This window comes from Syngnathoides biaculeatus, chromosome 4, assembly GCF_019802595.1.
Source record: "Syngnathoides biaculeatus isolate LvHL_M chromosome 4, ASM1980259v1, whole genome shotgun sequence".
Lineage (NCBI taxonomy): Eukaryota > Metazoa > Chordata > Actinopteri > Syngnathiformes > Syngnathidae > Syngnathoides > Syngnathoides biaculeatus.
This window is the reverse complement of record NC_084643.1, coordinates 27,550,842-27,571,845: the sequence shown is the minus strand read 5'-3', so window position 1 is coordinate 27,571,845 and position 21,004 is coordinate 27,550,842. Positions and strand designations below refer to the sequence as shown.

General features: G+C 40.6%; 1 protein-coding gene across 8 annotated transcripts in view; it reads right to left on the bottom strand.

The window, feature by feature from the left end:
• Positions 1 to 21,004, bottom strand: part of LOC133499529 (DNA repair protein XRCC4-like) — a 31,219-nt gene that overhangs the window by 2,985 nt on the left and 7,230 nt on the right. For 7 of the 8 annotated variants that reach the window (XR_009794682.1, XM_061817665.1, XM_061817669.1 and 4 more), the window contains 4 exons: positions 6,670 to 6,836; positions 5,569 to 5,721; positions 4,080 to 4,180; positions 128 to 263 (listed from right to left, as the gene is read on the bottom strand). Coding sequence is in view for 7 of the 8 variants with exons in the window: in XM_061817665.1 (XP_061673649.1) it covers positions 136 to 263; positions 4,080 to 4,180; positions 5,569 to 5,721; positions 6,670 to 6,836 (549 nt within the window). In the remaining variant the exon portion in view is untranslated. Of the gene's footprint in view, positions 1 to 127; positions 264 to 2,216; positions 3,859 to 4,079; positions 4,181 to 5,568; positions 5,722 to 6,669; positions 6,837 to 21,004 lie in introns of those variants that run through there. The other variant, XM_061817667.1, reaches the window with a different exon arrangement.

Genomic DNA, 21,004 nt, shown 5'->3' with positions numbered 1-21,004 from the left:
TTTTCAGAATTTTGCCTCACAGCCTGTGGTACCAGGCAAAAGTAATTTAGAATACAGAACAGTGCTTTTAGGCACAGCGTGGATGAAAATTTAAATCGTTTTTTTCCAAATTGTTTGACTGACAAACCTGTGATTTCATTCCATTTCAGAAGCACCGAGGTTCTGGTCATCAACTGTTCCCGTTGCTTTCCATCTTGGTGGAACGTTCTCATCAAGACACATGTTGTGGTCCAAAGAAAAACCCTGGCTGATCTGATAATGTCCTGCAGACAGAAACACTATTTTAATGGGCATCATCATTCCGCTAAATTCAGCAATTTTTAGTCTGTAATAAATACATACACAAATGGACTTGAGACACTTCAAAATATCCATCAGATTGCTAATGTTGAGCCTCAAATGTCTCCAAACTAATATTTTTAGCACTTTCACACCAATATTTTGCTTTACATTTTGGGAATTAATGACAATTCCGTAGAAAAATTCCAAACTGTTCATTATTCTAACAAAGTCTCCAACAACATGACTTCTGGCACATCTGTGGTAATTTTGTGCATTTTTACCTGATGTAGACATCAAGTAACCTTGCACGACCCCAACCCTGAAGTGGTGTGCCCATTTGATTGCTACTAGAGAAGTGGCATTCCACACAAGGCGTGTCAAAGTAGGATGTTATCACACAGATAGAGCTACAAACCCAACTGTTTGCCTTCTAACACTGATGATAGTCTATTCAAATTCAGATCAGATTGACAGATTGTGCCCTTTTAAATATATCTTTTGTGAGATGATCTATAGATAAATCATCTGAGAAAAAACCACGTGTTTGCGGTGTATCTTCACTAATTGGCACTACGGCACATCTGACTAACAACAATTACTTTGAGTGGATTGTTTCCATTCATCCTGTTGAGTCCCCCACACCCCGAGCCACCCAACCATTATCTTACTTCCATCTTTGTCTCTTTTATCTAGAGGCACCTCACTGCGAGTGATTTGTTTGCCACGACCAGATGCTAAACCCAGAGGGTGTGTTTATTCTTTTGTCCCCAATTCGGCTCTCTCATCATTCTTTTTTTTTTAATCACTCTTCTTGAATATGAACACAGCCTGTGGCAACAAAGGGAATGTCAAAGGGGCAAAATGTAGACCCACTATGTAAAGTTGGAGTAGCAAAAAAAAAAGCAAAGCAAAAAAAAAGTTAACATTATTTTCACTGCTTTTTTTACATTTAAAGTAAAGACGTTTTTCGGATTTTAGATACACTATCCCAACGCTTACTTTGTTGACTGTGGCGATCCTTGAAAATGTGAGCTTACTCACAATTTCCTTTTTCTTGGGATTTTGCGGTGGCTGCATACATCAGAGGTTTTTCAGTGGTCATTTTCAGTTTGATACAATGAGCTTCACAATCAATTAAGCTATAATATTCTGTCTTTTGTTTTTGTGTTTATTGACAAAGATTTGCATTTGTCACAAATGTCATTGTCATTGACACATGCCTGCGAATATTCTCACGCATTCAGGCCGTTCTATTCACAGAGCACTGAATCCATCACAACTGGAATGTTCTGGTTTTCTTTGAAGATGTTTTGCTTCTCATCTGAGCAGACTTAATCAGCGCATGTGCACAGGACAGCTCAAACCTCATTGTCATTAACAGGAGCTTTTTATCTCAAATGATCTCTTTTTTTGTGTACTGTTCCGCCCCCTCATAGTTTTTCACATTGATAGTCTCTGTGCGTGAAAACCTACATTTGTACAAACCCCAGGACACATACAACCATTCATGTTCACATTCACGCGTAAGGGTAATTTAGGGTCTTCCTACCATACACGTACCCGGAGAAAACCCAAATAATGCACGGGAAGAACATGCGAACTCCACAGAGTCGAGGCCAGATTTGAACCTGGAACCTCAGCAGTCAACACAAATCCACACTTTCAAGAATTTAGGGTTAGTGATAATTATTAGTATCATAGTACACTGACAGAACTATGGACAATAGAAGAGGCTTTTTTTTTGCATATTATTATGACTTCATGTCTTATATTTGCTTAAAACTCACTTATGACTAATTAGTGTGTTGAGTATTTAGAATTTTTTGATTGATATTTTGATTGAGGGTTATAGTTGCTGTTCGAAAAAACGAGTGGATGACAAAGTCGAACTTGAGCATCTTCCTGTGATGGGAAAGGACAAAAGAAATCACAGTAGTCCATGTTTAGTGACGATAATGAGACATGACCAAGAAACCGTTGGTCTAATAGCATAATTGCCCAATTCAGCTTTGAACATTTGCAGAAAACAAGAAAAAACACGAGAAACTTAACAAACAAAAGGCCAGCTTCCTCAATTCAAGATGTAAAGATTACCATGGCCTGGATGACTGTAAATCTACATAAACACATAGGGAAAAAAAATTTCAGCAAGCACATGAGAATTTATTCATTGATATTTTTGACAAAGTTAAAAAATGACTTGGACAATTATGCTTATAGGCTAACAGCATGTATAAAAGAGAACCTCTGAGAGTTATTTTTGAAATGACAACAGTGTAAGATAAGATGCTTTTGTTGTATGGTTGTTTCTTTTTGAAGAATACAAAATCATTTTTGACCTTAACCAGGTCACAGAGATTTTCTTTTCAGTCATTCCAAATCTAAAGTAACGTACAGCATCCGTTAGCATAATGTAACTGTAACAAATACACAACTCATTTCCAACACTGTGCATTCGGCCAAGAAAAAAAAAACACCCAGAATCTGTCGCAAAGATGTATACTTGGAAACACACCCATATATGCACGTTCTCCAAAACATCTGTATCGTGACGTGGAATAGCAGGAAAATCTCATTGACACACAAGTGGTGAGTAATTTTCAATGACATGCTTTCAGTGAACAGTAGATTTATAGACTATTGTGCAATTGGCGCTTGGAAAAAAATACGTGGGGTTGGCGGGGGGGTGTATCATTTTGCATCATGTGGGAGTTTGTAAGCCATGGGAGGGTGTTCCATGCACACACTCCAGTGGTTCATTGTGGGGCTTTGACATCATGCCTGCTGTATGACGCAGGAAGTAGGAGGCCACCTCACAGCTGCCAGGCTGCAAGCAATCTTAACAGCTTGACTTATAGTTGTGTACGGATTCCGTAACCTAGCGACCTGAGGGTATTTCCTCCTTGTGCGTGCAGTACTTTTAAATTTACATTTACGCTTACATTACGTTACTCACTTTGAAATGTGAACTTTGTTGGCCAGTAAAATACAATTACTGGAAGACTGCCAAAACTCAAGTTTCACTCAAAGTGTCCATCATTAATTAATGAGTCAGATTTTGGCCTCGGACAACGTAAGGATTATTGTGAGGAAAAAATACAATAAGTCAATCAGGGATCTCATTTAAATGGATGGTTTGAGACCAGCCTTACGTAAGTGTGACGCATGTGTACGTGTGTGTGGGTGTGTAATCAATTTTCTTTGTTGTAATACCCACTGGGCCACTCACAATGCAGCGAGCTGCTGGCTCCGGAGATACACAAAAGTGGGAGACTTTAGGGAAAGTTAACTATTACATTCGCTAGTCTGGGAGTTAACGACCTACCAAGCTAAGGAGCTAAATAGTTGTCTGGACTGTGGCGACATAGTTTAAAACATCAGTGCCCCCAAGTTGTGTGTGTGTTCCTCACATAACACACACACTAACAATTACAGTAGGGAAACCACGTGTGTGCATGTGCGTCTAGTGAGTGACGTCAGGAGCCCCAACTCCAGCTCCAGTTGGCCGCTTTACACGTGACTAACATCTCCTTCAGGCTCCACGCGTGCTCTTCTTTTGGATTTCCGTTGAACGGCCTAAAGTGCCAAGGTGAGTGTTTAAGTTTGAAGTTCATTCGCAAGTCATAATTTAGGTTGCAACACAGCAAAAAGAAACCGTCAACCAAGCCACAGCACCAAAGACAGTTAAGTGACTGGTACATTAAATTTTTATTTTACTCGTGTTTGAACGGGGATCATATTTGCATTCCTTCAAATGTGCTATACTGCAAAGTCATTTTTCCTTTAATAAAACAAACCTGCGGTAAGGAGGGTTGGTTCAAGTGATAGATGGCTGCTCTCCGTTGTCTCTGTTTTGCTGTCAAGGCTGACATCCTCACCTAAAGAGATGTGATCATCTCTTGAAAAAAAAAACAAAAAAAACAAACATCAGTGTGTGTGGTATATAGGATGTTCTTGATACATGTTACAATTAGAGTACCACCACAGTTTGTTGGCCAAGCCTTAAGGCAATCTTTATTTCATTTTACAAACCATTGGAAAAGGTGGGGAAGCCAGGCAGACTAAGGGTAAAGCAATCATTACGCTGCTTTTCAACTCCAAAAAAGCTACATAATTGTACTCCATTGAGGTGTGGCTAATGTTGATCTGACATCATCGTGTTGCTGGAAAATAAAGGGTCCAAGTGGTTCTTATTGGCTCTGAAGTTTCCATAAGAGTTTCCATACATTGCCATGTAAAAATGAATCATCCTCTTGAAATGGAAGTACAGGATGTATGACGTGAAAAAGTATAATCAAAGTGCTGCACATTAATCCACTAGCCAACCAACCTCATCTATTTTACAGGAATACAATTTATAGCTGACAATTTATCTTGGTGTAATGTTTATAAATGTACATTCTTCAGCTTGTTCTTTAATACTTCAAAACACATCACACCATGTGATCATTTACATTTTCACACACACAAAAAAAAACATCTTGCTTTCAGTAAATCCTTAGAGCATGACTTCTAAAAGCAGAAACATGCCTTATCCACAGACTTGTAATCTAACTTGTTGGTACCTCTTAAGTAAACTCATCTGATGTCAGGCAAGAAATTGGTTACACCCTGGACTGGTCACCAGACAATTACTGTGCACATAAAACCATTCACACTCATCATTACCCCTACAGACAATTTAGTCTGTGTCGAACAACCATCGATTTTCCGTTCCACTTGTCCTCATTAGGGTCGTACACCCTGAACTGGTCAGCAGCCAATCACAGGGCACACAAATACAAACGACCATTCACACCTACGGGCAATTTAGAGTTTTCAGTCAATGCACCATTCATGTTTTTGGGGTCAAGGGAGGAAACTGGAGTACCTGGTGAAAACCCCGGATTTGAACCCGGATCCTGAGAACTGTGAGGCGAATGTCCTAACCGGTCACCCACCATGCCGCATTGGTCTGTGCCACAAAATATATATCCAAAACCAAATTACAATCAAGTTTTCCCCTGGAAGCAATCCCCCTGGAATCTAGCGCAATTACACAGCTTTCTTTGCAACACCTTCACGCACGCTGAGAGGATTTTCTTCGTCCACTCGTCTCTCTTCATAAACTAAACAAAGCAAACACAGCAGGATCTTTTTATATACATGCCGGTTAATCGTCTAGCCGATACTGAAGGGGGGAACTCGCTTGTAGTTGGGGGTGTGAAAATGTGAGATCAGTCCTCGAACTTTCCTGACAACCCTCATATGTCAGGAATCTGTTGAAAGGATTTTGCTCCAACCAACCTTTGAGTCCTCTGAAGACGAGTAGTTGGTTGGAGCTGACTGAGAGCATCCTGCAAGCTTCTGATCTTGGCCTTCTTCTCATTGAGCACCATAACAAAATGGGTGTAAAGGTCCCTTGTCGTTGTCTCTTTATCCTGAACCTGACGTTCCAGCCTTGTGACAAAGGTACACAGACAATAGTTTTCACATAAATGCATCCACATACATTACAAATTTGAACAATTTTTTTTTTTTTTTTAACAATTTGCTCAGAAGAATTATCACCACGAGGGGAATTATCCTACAAAAACAAAGGGACCGAAACAATGCCCCGTTTCCCAGAAATCACAAGCGAAGTTTGGAGTACTGGGTGTAACCTTCACCACTCATAGGGGCGGCCAGTGATGTCATTAACGGTTGACTGCTGTGCATAAAAACAGCTGGCAGTGAGGAAGAAAAATTAACAAGAGTAAGCAAACACCTCTAACTTTTAACAAATACTCCACAATTACTAATATAACACAGTAATTTCCCATTTATTTCACTATTTAATACATTCATTCATTCATCCATCCATCCATCTTCTGTTCCACGTATCCTCACTCGGGTCACAGGTATCCTGGAGCCTACAGTATCTTCAGGGGAGAGGTGGAGTACACCCTGAACTGGTCGCCAGCCAATCACAGAGCACATATAAACAAACTATTCAAATAAACAACTATTCACACTCATCCATTCATCCGTCCATCCATTTTCTTAGCCGCTTATCCTCACAAAGGTCACGGAAGTGCTGGAGCCTGTCCCAGCTGTCAACGGCCAGGAGGCGGGGTACACCCTGAACTGGTTGCCAGCCAAACACAGGGCACGTCGAGGCAAAAAGCCACACTCACAATCACACTTGGGGGCAATTTAGAGTATCCAATTAATGTTGCATGGGAGGAAACCGGAGTGCCCGGAGAAATCCCACGCAGGCACAGGGAGAACATGCAAACTCCACACAGGTGAGTCCGGGATTGAACCCGGGACCTCAGAACTGTGAGGCCAATGCTTTAGCAGCTGAACAACCGTGAGACTGTCACACTCATCAGAAAAAAAATCAAATGAAAAAATCCTCATACTTACTCTTGGATTATTTGTACATGATCCTCTTTCAGTTTACGGTTCTCGTCCAATAGCAGTGAGTTTTCTTTCTCCAGGTTTGTGTTACTTTTGAGCGCCTGACCAATCATTTCCCGGGTCAGCGCTAACGGGTGGGCAGCGGGCTGAAGCTTCAAAGAGCCCAAGTGCACCTGAAAAGAGGTGACAAAAGACGCATGGAGCACGGCATCATGGGGAAAAAAATCTAATGGAGGACCCTTTGGCTGCTGCACATTGAGCAAAACTGTCATGCAGTGTGAGGGGATCTCCAAATAGCTCTCATAAGTGACCAACTGTAACAAGTTTTGCTGGGATTCAAAATTTGAGTCACAACTTTGGAGATGTAAGGACCAATTAAAAAATGCCATTTTGTATCACATGAGGTTTCAAATTACATTTCTGGAAATTGGTAGGTCTGCAAGGGTGTTTCGCCAACTGTAAATATGTTTGCAATATTGCAATTCAGTTATCACACACCGTCATCTGGTGTGCGGTAGGCTCATCAATGCTGGAGAACCTAATGCTGAAGCATTGTTCCTCTATGTTGTGATATCTACCTACACTGTATCTACCACAAGTACAAGCCTTCCAGGTGACTGTAGATGCACAAAGCCTGCTAGACAAGATGGATATCGTCAAATTTAAGACTTTGCCACCTGGAAGTTTGCTCTCTTGGCAAAAGTAGAGGAAATAGGTTATCATTCTGAAAAAAATACACCTCAACTCTCATCTCCAGTAGCTTAAAAAAAAATCTGCATTTCGGTTTAGGCAAATATTTGTGCATGTTTGCCATCCCAAGGTGATCAGCAGTATGAAGGTGCAACAAACCATTACATCAGGTTTTCGCTGAAGTGCGAGACTTCATGTGATGATGAGGTGTTTTCGTCCGTCAGGGAGAAATACAGGCGGGATTCATAGCCAACTGGCTGAACTGGAATAGTCAACACACAGTTTCCTCTTTATTCGCTTCTTGTTCAAGATTTCATAAGAGACTTACAGACTGGGTATTATGAAAAAATTTTCATTGGGATTTTTTTCTGTGCTTTTGGCATCAGTGTAAAATGCGACTTTTTGTGAGGCCAGTGAAAAAAAATACCAAACATTTAGGCAAAATCGTGAGATGGCCACTTGAAAATATTTCCTTGATTGAACTTCTCATTTTTATTACACATGGTCAAATATATTTGTTCTGAAGTGTACATTTAACCAATGATGAAGGAGAATCACTTTCTTAGCAAAGCTGTCACTTCAGTTAAAGTGAAGAAAATAAGTATTTGAACACGCTGCTATATTGCAAGTTCTCCCACTTAGAAATCATGGAGGGGTCTGAAATTTTCATTGGTGCATGTCCACTGTGAGAGAGATAATCTAAAAAAAAAAATTAAAAAATCCAATAATGACAATGTATGAGTTTTAATGATTTATTTGTGTGTTAAAGCTGCAAATAAGTATTTGAACACCTGTCTATCACCTAGAATTCTGACCCTCAAAGACCTGTTAATCCACCTTTAAAAGTCCGCCTCCACTCCATGCATTATCCTGAATCAGATGCACTTGTGTGAGGTCGTTAGCTGCATAAAGACACTCGCCCACCCCATACAATCAGTAAGACTCAAACTTGTAACATGGCAAAAACCAAAGAGCTGTCCAAACACACCAGAGGCAAAATTGTACAAGTCCACACGGCTGGAAAGGGCTATGGAGAAATTGCCAGCAGCTTGGTGAAAAAAGGTCCGCTGTAGGAGCAATCATTAGAAAATGAATGAAGCTAAACATGACAGTCAATCTCAATCGGAGTGGAGCCCCATGCAAGATATCACCTCGTGGGGTCTCAATGATCCTTAGAAAGGTACGGAATCAGCCCAGGACTACACGACAGGACATGGTCAATGACCTGAAAAGAGCTGGGACCACCATTTCCAAGGTGACTGTTGGTAATACACTAAGACGTCATGGTTTGAAATCATGCACGGCACGGAAGGTTCCCCTGCTTAAACCAGCACATGTCAAGGCCCATCTTAAGTTTGCCAATGACTATTTGGATGATACAGAGGAGTCATGGGAGAAGGTTTGGTTGTCAGATGAGACCAAAATTGAACTTTTTGGTCATAATTCCACTAACCAAGGAAAAAGAATGATGTGTTCCATCCCAAGAACACCATCGCTACTGTGAAGCATGGGGGTTGTAGCATCATCCTTTGGGGGTGTTTTTCTGCACATGGGACAGGACGACTGCACCGTATTAAGGAGAGGATGTATTGTGAGATTTTGGGGAACAATCTCTTTCCCTCAGTCAGAGCATTGAAGTTGAGTCATGGCTGGGTCTTTCAACATGTTAATGACCCGAAGCACACAGCCAGGAAAACCAAGGAGTAGCTCCGTAAGAAACATATCAAGGTTCTGGCATTGGCCTAACCAGTCTCCAGAGCTAAACCCAATAGGATATCTTTGGAGCAAGCTGAAACTCCATGTTTCTCAGTGACAGCCCAGAAACCTGTCTGATCTAGAGAAGAATTGAGTAGAGAAGTGGGCCAAAATCCATCCTGCAGTGTGTGCAAATGTGGTGAACAACTACATGAAGCATTTGACATCTGTAATATCAAACAAAGGCTACTGTACCAAATATTAACATTGGTTTTCTCAAGTGTTCAAATACTTATTTGCAGCTATATCACACAAAAATATCATAAATTGTGATTTCTGGATTTTTCTTTTTAGATTATCTCTCTCACAATGGACATGCACCTAAAATGACAATTTCAGACCCCTCCAAGATTTCTAAGTGTAAGAACTTGCAAAACAGCAGGGTGTTCAAATACTTATTTTCTTCATTGTAACTGGCTAACTGTTGGTTCATAATTGTCTTTGAGATAGTGTTCTGGATTTTCGCCTTCCTGCAACATCACACTTGGATCACTCCACTCAAAAACACGGAGAGGAGTAGGTTGTGATGCACTGGGAAATAAGAGTGATGAGGTGCTAAATCTTAACTCGGCTGTGTCGAGGTTTCAGTCCCACTGCAGTAAAATTGTCATCTTCAAAAGCACTAATAAAATACTCATAATTTTTTTAGGGGCGATTTTGTCTTGGCAGGCCACACATCTGTTTTCCCTTTCACTGGTGAACATGCTATCACAAACGGACATTTGCTTTGCATCATTTGTGCAGGTTTAAAATTGTGTGCCTCAATCTGTGCAATTTGGCTTTAAAGTTTATTTCCGTCAGCCTCATTACATTACTCCTACGCCCTCTTGATTTGTCTGTTGTCATAAAGATTTTAGAGGAGTGAGTCTCAATTGATGGGTCGGGACCCAAAGGTTTGTCAGACTCATTATGAGTGGGTTGCAGGCAGGAATTACAAAATGATTTGTTTATAGCTGTACCGACATATGATGTTTCGAGGCTACGAACATTCCGCAATGAACTAGTTTGCGCAACGTAAAAATACTGTCGCGCAGGACTACAAGGCACGCTCAGTCACCATTGTATCTATTGTTTCTTATTGGATAGTTTATATTTACACTTAGATGTGTTTTCACAAAAATACATACACATAGGCAACTGGACTCTTGTTGAAAGAAGAATGCAGTTGGGATGTCCATCCTCGGTTTCTTAAGTACGGTGCTCTAAAAGGCATCTTTAATTTGTCACCATGTGTAGTTCTGCTTCAAAATATGATGTACAGTACATGTGTTCTCAAAGGCCATTTTTGAACTATACATTTTCTTCATTGTTCTTCTATAAAAGTGGGTCATGATGACAGTTGAAAACAAGTTCTAAGCTCCCATTTTCACTGGCACCAAGAGAAATTAAAGGTGTGGTGTAACTAGGGCAGCAGTAAGTCATCTGGAGGGATTTGTGCTTTGACACAGGAAGGTCATGAATCACATCTCGAAATTGGATATTTTTCTTCGAAAGATACTAAACTGCGTCTTGACTATGTCAAGGTCTCCCTGAGCAAGGTACAGAAACCCTGAAACTCAGCTCAGGCGTGCAGCCACCATTTGTGTGGAGTCACATTGACATCTTCCCATGCATGACTGAATGTGTGTGGTCTGCTTTCTTCTGTGGTGTGAAAAATGAATAAATAAAAATACAAAGCACAGTATAAACTGAATTGCCTTTAGAATGAATGTAATATTATTGTGGAGCTCTACACAACAACATATTAAAAATTAAAATATAATGAATGTTGGATTGAGTGTTACAAGTGAGTGTGAAGACCAAAGACATATTAGTATTGAAGAAAGTTTTCCATAATTCTAGTCCCATCTAAAATAATTGGAGTCATTGATTGTTAAGAGGCGGCATAGTGGGTCAGCTGTAAATTGTTGGCCTCACAGTACTGAGGTCCAGGGTTCGATCCCAGCCCCGAGTGTGTGGAGTTTCCATGTTCACCGCATGCCTGCGTGGGTTTTCACCAGGCACTCTGGTTTCCTCCCACATCTCAAAAACATGCATGCATGAGGTGTGATTGTGAGTGTGACCGTTTATCTCGATGTGTCCTGCGACTGGCTGGCAACCAGTTTAGGGTGTAACCTGCCTCCTGCTCGTTGACAGCTGGGATAGCTCCAGGACTTCCGTGTGAGTCCTTGTGAGGACAAGCGGCTAAGAAAATGGATGGATGGATGGATGGATGGATGGATGGATGGATGGATGGATGGATGGATGGATGGATGGACGGATGGATGGAGAAGTCCTATATGCAGTCCAAATTCACAATAAATTGAACAAAGGCTGTACAAAATCTCATTAAGTCCTTATATTGTGACGATCTTTCATGGTTTTCATTGCAGTGACTGGCTAGCCTAAACGCAACAAGAACATCAGCTATTTTATTAATTAAATGACAAAATCACTACATTTGAAAAGTATTGTTGGTGGAAATAACTCATGGGGAGACCACCCGAGATCTGAGAAGGAGGATGGTCAGAGTAACTCATAAAAGCTACAGGAGCATCAGACTGTCACACTGATCCAATGCAGACTTTCCAGAAGAAAAGTGTGCGACACTTAGCTGTGATTCAGAGTTTGTGCAAGATGTTCCAGCAATAATACAAAACGATGAGTTTTTAGTTGGTGGTAGCACAGTAAGAGGAATGGCTGTTTTAAATCACCAAGGCTATATTCACATATACTAAATGCTATACAATACTGCAAGCCAACTATCTACCGAAAATAATTGCATCCATAATTTACGAGTTGTTTTTTTTTCCAAGCCCTTTCATCTCTGCTTAAATCTTCCATCGCATTGCTCCGGAACCTGCTGCTGTCTGTCAACTGGTAGAAAAGTAAATCATTTGGCAATAAATCCTGTATGTGATAGGGGATCATGTAAAGTAGTGTGGCACAACTAACAGAGTTCGTGAATTTGGATAGCAGACATTTAATGCCCTCATTTAGAGTTGAGGACTGTGTGTAATTACAAGTTACGATAGAAATAACTCTCAGTATGATGCGGAATAATTTAGCATCACTGAAAATTATAAGCACAGGAGTAAATATATTGTTGAATGAATACAGTAGGAGGAAAAAAGTATGTGAACGTTTTGGAATTTCTTAAATTTCCACATTAATTTCTCCTTAAAGGAAGACTCTCTCCAAAATTCATATGTGCAATAAACCCTCCAATGTGAAGTAATATTATTATTACATATATTTTGGTTATTAATTGGAAAAAAAAGGGAAATAAAGAACATTTTTCAAATTCAAGCAAAATCTGCATATGTGCCAGCTTTCACAGCCAGACCCGGAAGAAACATCCTTGACCCCGCCCCTGACGTCATTGGTCTTTTGCATTACAGACCATTCGTTTTAGCAAAGCCAAGATGCCAATGTGTTCTGCACCAACAAAACTGAGAAAATGCACACAAATGTGTCCTTCTTTAACCTCCCATGGGGTCAACCTGACGGGATAGAGATGTGGCTGTCACAGTTGAGGCTCGTTCATCAGCCGGGGAAATTTGCACGGATCTAATCTTTACTGGTTATTAGCCGCTTAATTATAGCCTCTTGTGCTGGTACTGTATAAGCAACAACATACTTTATGAGGCGGCACAGTGGTGCACCTGTTCAATCCCGGACCTCCGTGTGTGGAGTTTGCATGTTCTCCCCATGTCTGCATGTGTGTAACCTGCCTCCTGCCTCTTGACAACTGGGATAGTCTCCAGCACTCTTGCGACCCTCGTGCGGCTAAACAGCTAAGAAAATGGATGGATGGAAATATACAGTACATGTAACCACTTTAGGGAATTCTTTGGTTTTTTTAGCATTTTATATTTCCACTGGATGTACAAGTGGTCCTTTCATCAAACTTTCATGGATAATGAATAAATTGATATGTAACACGTCTTCGTCCAAACAAACAACTTTGTATCTGTTATCTAGTATGTAGTATCTATGTTATGCAGACAAGTTGATCGTGATCCAAGTTTATTCCGGTACGCTCCATTTTTTGTTCCTTTTCAAACTCACGACAACACTGGCATTCCGCCACAGTTGGCATTAGGTCACAAAGAGAACACCAACACCAGTCTTTCGAAACAAGCCTGTCTGGAACATGTGGAATGCATCTCTATTATGCCCCTCTGTCAGCATCACGCCCCCTCTCCAACACGTCAATTTCTGCCTGTGTGTATTCTGGCTCAAACGCTTGAAAATTGTTATTTTTGTTTTGTTTGGTCAATGGTGGGAGTAGTAATAACACGGAGCATTGACTCGCTGTTGTACTGAGTTTATTGGTTCTTAGCACACAACACTTCTCAGCTCGTATTTATGGCAATGCACGCGTGCACTGTCCCCCCCACCCCATTGCCACCCCCGGTCGATCGCGAGAGGCTAGCTGCTTGAAAAGTAGATCTTGGGATAAAAAAAAAAAAAAAAAATAAATAAATAAAAGTATGGCCACCCCTGCTGTATATTCTCAACATCTAAACCAACTCCTCAGAAAAACATCAAACAAATCTCCGCGGTGCATATAATGAGATTATTGTTCATCGTGAGTGCCACGCCCCCTCTCCAACACGTCAAGTTCCGGCTGTGTTAATTCTGGCTCAAACGCACAGGCTTGAACATTGTACATTATGCTATTTTGGTTTTGTCTGTTTGTAATTATTATTCACAAAAAAATCGGCCACAAAATGCCAGATAGTGGACGTTCTCTGTTCGGTGAAACGTATCCATGAGCAATGGGGGGTCACAACAGGAAGCACTGCAGGCGTGGCAAATGCTGATTGGCTGTTAGTTTTCCAGCCAGGCTCATCGGAATGTCTGAGCGAGAGAGGAATTTCGATAATACTTTTCCAATTTAGAGATGTTTTTACTTGGTGAAATCTGTAGATAACTCTGGCATTAAAAGAAACACTGAACCCTCGTCTACTAACTTTTAATGTGTGCTCCCATTCCTATTAGTTTGGACAAAGTGTTCCTTTAAATGTGATCTGATCTTTATCTAAATCACAAGAACAAACAGTCTCCCTCAACTAAAGGCCTCTTTAGACTCGGACATTCGGCCGACATCACTGCTGCTCTCCCACACGTAGTTTGTCTTTATACTCGAGTGCAACCCAGGAGCACAGTTTGGAAAATGTCCTGCAGTTCTTCTCCAAGTCAGAGGTGTCGCAAGAGCTGGTATGGGCTGGGAGGACACAGCGCAGAGTTTCCTCAACAAATTTTGGTCATTTCCGGTGGTCGTTTTTACTTTCCTTTGCGTAAAAAGGAATAAAGCAATGGCGACCGTGAAAAAGTCTCTGGTTGAAAAACTCGACCTAAATGAACAGTTGATAAGTTTAATTATGCTGCAAAATCAAAATCTGCCTACTGTCCACTTTTTTGTCTTATAAGCACATGTGGTCTAATCACCTTTAATGATGTATGATAGCAAACAGGTCAGTGAACTAAACTATAGGGAATAATGCTGAGAAAGGTTATAAAGGTATCGATAAAAGTATTGATGTTCATCGGTCCTTGGTTAGAGACACTGTTCAGAAATTGAGAAAGTTCAGCACCGTTGCTGTTATTTCTAAGTGTGGCCATCCTGTAAATATGACTACAAGAGCTCAGAATCCTCATTAAGTTAAAAAAAAAAAAAAAAAAAAAAAACAGTGTTTCACCTGAAGACTTACAGGGAGAAAAAACAAGAATTGCTGGCTCATGCCAATATCTCTGTTGACAAATATGCAACACTTATAACATTTAACAAGAATTGCGTTCATGGGAGAGCACCAAGGAAGAAGACATTGCTTTCTCCAAAACAAACAAAAAATATATATATTGCGATACGTTGAAGTTAGCCAATGAACAACCGGATGCTCCATCGTACACCAGGCAAACTATTCTGTCAACAGATAAAACCAAAATGGAATTCTTTTTGTAAGAACACACAACATCAAGTGTGGAGGAAAAAAGACAACAGACCAACACCAAAATCCCATCCCAATTGTGAGGTATGGTGGCAGAAGCATCATGGTATCGGTGTGCCCTGTTATCTCGGGACTGAACAGCTTGCTATGATCCATGAAAATGTGAATGCACAAATTCATCAAGATATATTGCAGAAAAATCTGAGATCATGTGTCAAACTGTTGAAGCGCAAAAGAGGCTGAACGTTGCAGCAACAGGAAAATAATCCAAAACACAAGCAAATCAACAACCAAATGTCTTAAGAAGAAGAACATACATGTTCTGGAGTGACCTAGTCGAAGTCCCAACCTCAGTTTGACCTGTGTTAAAACACATTTATGGGGTTAACTCTCACAACAAAATAAACACTTACTATCTTTCTTTTAGAGGTTCTGCAAAGACTTGGAAACAAGTGAATTAAACGCCACCAAGTTTATCGCTTTTACTGAACTGTAGTGACAGCTTAAAAGAGGAGGAAACAAGGGCAACATCTAAAAGTATAACCACACTCTGTGCTTGAGGAAGATGAAAGTTGTTTGTTATTGGTTCTAGCTCTTTGTGGAAAGAAGAAAGGGAGCCTAGAATGCACCATTTATTTTCTTGAGCATCTGCTTCTCCCTTGAGACAAAGAGATAAACTAAAAGGTCAGCTTGACTCTGCCAAGGTGTGGGAGGTCTAAATGAGCTTGAAAGATCCACAGCTCAGTGCCTCTTCTTTATGTTTTCTATACCGCAACTAAAATAATACAAGATTCTCCGCAATCAGAATGAATTTTTCATCAATACAAGAAAAAAAAAAAGAAAGAAATACCCCTCAAGTCATGTGTTTCATTATCAGCACTGTTTAGTTGAAGATCATTAGGAAATCCCTTTCTTTAAGACATGCATCCACTGGAGACTCCAAAACAATATGCATAACAGTTGGGTTTACTGTATCATACATAAAGGTGTTCCAAATATTTTGACTCTTCAAATGTATCTAAATAACATAAACATCAATCCTCAGCATAAATGGAGGGCAATTCAGCACTACTGAAAACACCACCAGAGCCACAATTAAAACATCCTTAAATTGATAACACCTTACAGTGTTGATGAAAAAAAGAAGGTTGTAATCTTTCAAAGCAACATTCTTCTACAATTATTGTATTGGGTGCCATTATTCCCCAGGTGTACCTAATGTTAGGGGAAGCCCTAAATCTGATATTTGGCAGGATATCTGAAAATAAAGCTCAGTAACTCTACATTATTTGGAATAACAATGTGGTCTGATGTGTGGTCTGCTGTTTGTTTGTGTGTGTCTCCAGACAGCTAAACCAGATCATAAGGTCACAAGAGATCAGAAGGGGCAGAGGAAGGTGCAAAAGACGAGCTCTCATGACCACATCAGGATGTAAGTGATACCAGAACAACACAAGCAGCAACAAAGACACAAAGCATTACTTATCATAAATACCCAATGCATGGGTCAGAGTGCATCAATGTTAATATGATGGATCAACAATATGCAAGTTGAGACGGTGATTAAGCAAGTAAGTGCTTATATAATGTGTGAATTTTCAACTACATGATATGAGAGAGGGAAAAGAATAGAAGAAATATTTCTGTACGATGCAGTTAAGTTGTGATCCAACCTCCTCACATCAACTTTTACAAACTGTTCATACACAGTACTATATGTTCCAGGTCAATTTTGACCAGGACCAAGAATATTTAATGATACAAATTGTCTCATATCTCCATCAAAATATGAACCAATAGACCGATCAAATGTATTAATTGCCTGTCTGCCATTAATAAATGCATGATTAATACAAACTCAATGTTTCAGAGGAAATGTAAGGTATTTTTGAAAATATTTTACACACCACATATTTGTACAAAAAACTTGCATCGAAAATATGTATTAGGTCCATTATAAATAGGTATAAATAGGTCTATTTTACCGAGGACATGGGGAGGGGGGGAAATCATTTAAGTTAAATTTGATCAAGGAAAGTCTTAGTGAACGCAAACTTTGTACAGAAGAATGACAGATTAAAATATTGTTTTACTTAATTTGGGTCACTAGAAAATGGTATGCAAATTCAGGGTGATAATATCAAGTTTAGGGAGTGTTTATTGCTGTCAAATGTCAAAACAGGTCAAATTTCACCAGAACAGGAGCTAAGGGTTAAGGATCATCTCCATCAAGCAGGGGAGTGTGATAATACTGAGTGGCACGATGACAGAATGAAAGTATTAGAAAGTGGGCAAGCGTGCTCAAGACAGGATGTGTGGCTATAGAGCAGAGATCGACGCCTTCAGCCACCACGTAGAGGCGTGGGGGTAGATAAAGAGCAGGAAGTGAGCGGCAGGAGCTGCCAGGACGTGCCTGATAACGTAGGATGTTCCCACAGTCATAGAGGGAGCAAAATGTCCAATTATACATTGGAAAAATCACATTGGAAGTTTGTGTACTGTTCTTGCTTGGAAAAAAAAAACATGAGCTAGTACTCGTCCACTTTGAGAAACAGTTATCATCGACAGATCCTGTAAAACGTAAATGTGAACTTTCAACTTTCAACACATCCATCCATCCATCCACCCATTTTCTGAGCCGCTTATCCTCACGAGGGTCATAGGAGTGCTGGAGACAATCCCAACTGCCATCGGGCAGGATCCGGGGTACACCCTGAACTGGTTGCCAGGCAATTACAGGGCACATGGAGACATAAAACTGTCACACTCATAATCACACCTAGGAGCAATTTAGAGTCTCAAATTAATGCATGTTTTTTGGGATGTGGGAAGAAACCAGAGTGCCCGGAGAGAACCCACGCAGCCACGGGGAGAACATCCAAACTCCACACAAGGGGGGCCGGTATTTGAACCCCGGCCCTCAGAACTGTTAGAACAACGATCTACAGCTGCGCCACCATGCCGCCACTTTCCATCCAAATAAGAACAGCATACAAAGGACAAGGAGAAGGTCTTTATGGGTACATTTCTGAGCACCATTTTGTACATAAGGAGGCACTCTTTCGTCCACGGAATATACTCATAGAGAAGGCCAGGGGTAATTAGACGGGAAGAAGCTTTAATCAACAAGTGCATAACTGAAGGAGATTGGAGTGTCTTGTCGACTAAGCAGGGTTTTATGGTTCTTTACTGTGTTCCTAAGCCCCTGGCTTTCTTCTTCAGGTCACCTGTGCCGAGACATGGGTGACCTGCACCCTAGAGTGACGAGCCCCCGACAAGAATAACACTAAGATCCACTGAAAGCTCACTGCTCAATCCAAACTGCTACTCAATTATCCTCAAGCAGCCAACATGTAAAGGCTCGCTCGGCACACCTCTCAATGGGTACCAAAGCAGCTAGTGTATGCTCAAGTGAGGGACCTTTAAGAATAGATCTGCACCTTGCCATTTAACCAAAATTCAATCAGCAAACCTTTTTGTATAAACATTTACAAGCAGTACCCATTAGAGCACAATCTCCTGGGAACAAACTGAATGATTTCTATCATGTGCCTTTGTCCAAGGCCACCTGGAGGGAACTGGGCTTTCCTATTTCTGCAATAATGTAGACTATAAACCTTATCTTCTTAACAACCCCCTTGTAAAAAGACTTCCTTTCTGTTTGGAGCTAAGCTATTGCATGCATTTCTCCCTGAGGAACAATGCTGGTTTGAGCTAAGGGGCACAGGATGTTGAGGAATGTAAGCGCAAACTAATTAGGAATCTATGACAGCTTTTTAAACATGGTCTCTGTGCTTTCTTGGAACACGTATGTCGGGTTTGTAAGATCTTTTAAAATAAGTAGTGAACACGAGTGCTCACATTTCAGTTAATGTCAGAAGTATAAAACTTTGTCCAAGATGTGCACCGCATTTATCAGTTTTTATCTTCTCATTCCATTAATAAGTCTGTAATTTGAGTTTAAGAGTACATTCGTGGCCAAACCACAGCCAGGAGGGTGGCTTAGTTGGTCTCACACAGGTGTCGGGTGCCTGGCCAGGGAGGCACCCGCACCATCCTCGGCACTGTTGCCGGAGACAATGTGGACCAGGGGAACTGTCTCCCCAAACACCGGCACAACACCGGCGGGGACTCTTCGATTGGGGGGCGGGGGGGGGTCATCAGTGCCAATTGGTCGTGTGGATAATGGAAATGAAAAAAAATGGAAAAAACCTGGAGGTGGACTTGGTGGAGGGACTTTTTCTTGCAGATCTGTATACTTGTCATGATGTGCCTTTAGCAATGTACAGTGCAATTAAAGATATTATTAGATTGTAAACACGATGATGTATGGATTAGTGACGGTGACCCTGAAGACACAACAGGAAGCAGAACTGGAGGTAGCAGAAATGAAGATGTTGAGGTTCTCGCTTGGTGTGAACAGGTTGGATAGGATTAGAAATGAGCTCATTAGAGGGACAGCCAAAGTTGGATGTTTTGGAGACAAGGTCAGAGAGTGAAGATTTCGATGGTTTGGACATGTTCATAGGTGAGAGAGTGAGTATATTGGTAGAAGAGTGCTGAGGATGGAGCTGTCAGGCAAAAGAGCGGGAGGAAGACCAAAGAAAAGGTTGATGGATGTTGTGAGCGAGGACATGAGGACAGTGCGTGTTAGAGAGGAGGATGCACGAGATGGGCTTAAATGGAAAAGATGACACGCAGTGGCGACCCTTAACAAGCCAGAAGAAAAAGAAGATTAGATTCTAAACACTTACTGTCACAAGTATTGGTACCTGCGAGAACACTTGTGATAACTTTGGACACTAGTCCGTCAAATAAATTCACACATATGTCCTTCTTCTTTTAAAACTGTTATGAGTCAACCAGACCCAGACGTTACAATGCAGTTGACAGTATACTCTTAGCTTACATTGCACTTCAGATTTTTATTTAGTTCCTTGTTCTCTATGGTAAAAAAAAATACTGCTAAATAAAAGCATGCATGCATATATTTCTGCAAATTGAAGTTTTTTTTTAAGTTTCTTTTCATGTGGATTAATCCTGGTTATAACCAGCCCAATGGCAGGTGGTCTCTGCCCATCTCGCACCCCACAACATTCCTAATTTACCCCTTCAGGTCACTGTGGAATTAACATGGGATGTCCCGATCCAGCTTTTTCCATTCCATTCTGAAACCGCAGCCTTGAGTTTTGTCCGATAGGGAATGGGAGAAAAGGCTTATCGATATCATTTACAAAGAGAACAACAATCAGCAATAATAGGTATGAGGAAAAACTGGCCAATTTTTTATTAAGAAATTGGTCCCATAAAGTAACTACTGCGCACGTCTTGACCGCTGAGGGGAAGCGTGGTTCATGAAATACAACAAAGGAAGTAGAAGTCACAATCGTATATTGTCAATAAAACACAGTTTGAAGAATATATTGACTAATGCTATATTGTATGCTTATTATGTTCATACCATTATTATTTTTTTTTTTTTACCAATATGCCTTATTTTGAGACACAGTGCAACGAGTTCCATGATAATCTTCGCTAGCTCGTCAATGGTGTTGTTCATTCATGTTGCATTAGCTTTGCAATAGCATTTTTTGGGTACAAACATGGATAAAGAAGCTAAGTCTGTAGTGTATTTGAACATTTATTTGGTGTTATTCATTTGCGGTGTCTGTTTAGTTTTACAGTGAACTTCAACTGAAACAAACAATAATTGTTCTTAATGCTCGCTACGATGGTAGCACTGTAGCAAGTTGGTGTCGCGTTCACGTGGTCTCTGGACACCGTTCGAGAGCAGTTTTGATAAAAGGGCTGGACCGAAGCAGGGAATATACTACTTGTATAATAATAGTGGTAAAATCTGAGATTTTAAATCAAGTCAGATCCAATCATTTTTTTTCCTGAGATCAACTGATTTCTGATCCCAAAGATTTGATTACAACACCCCTATAATTAACCTGCAT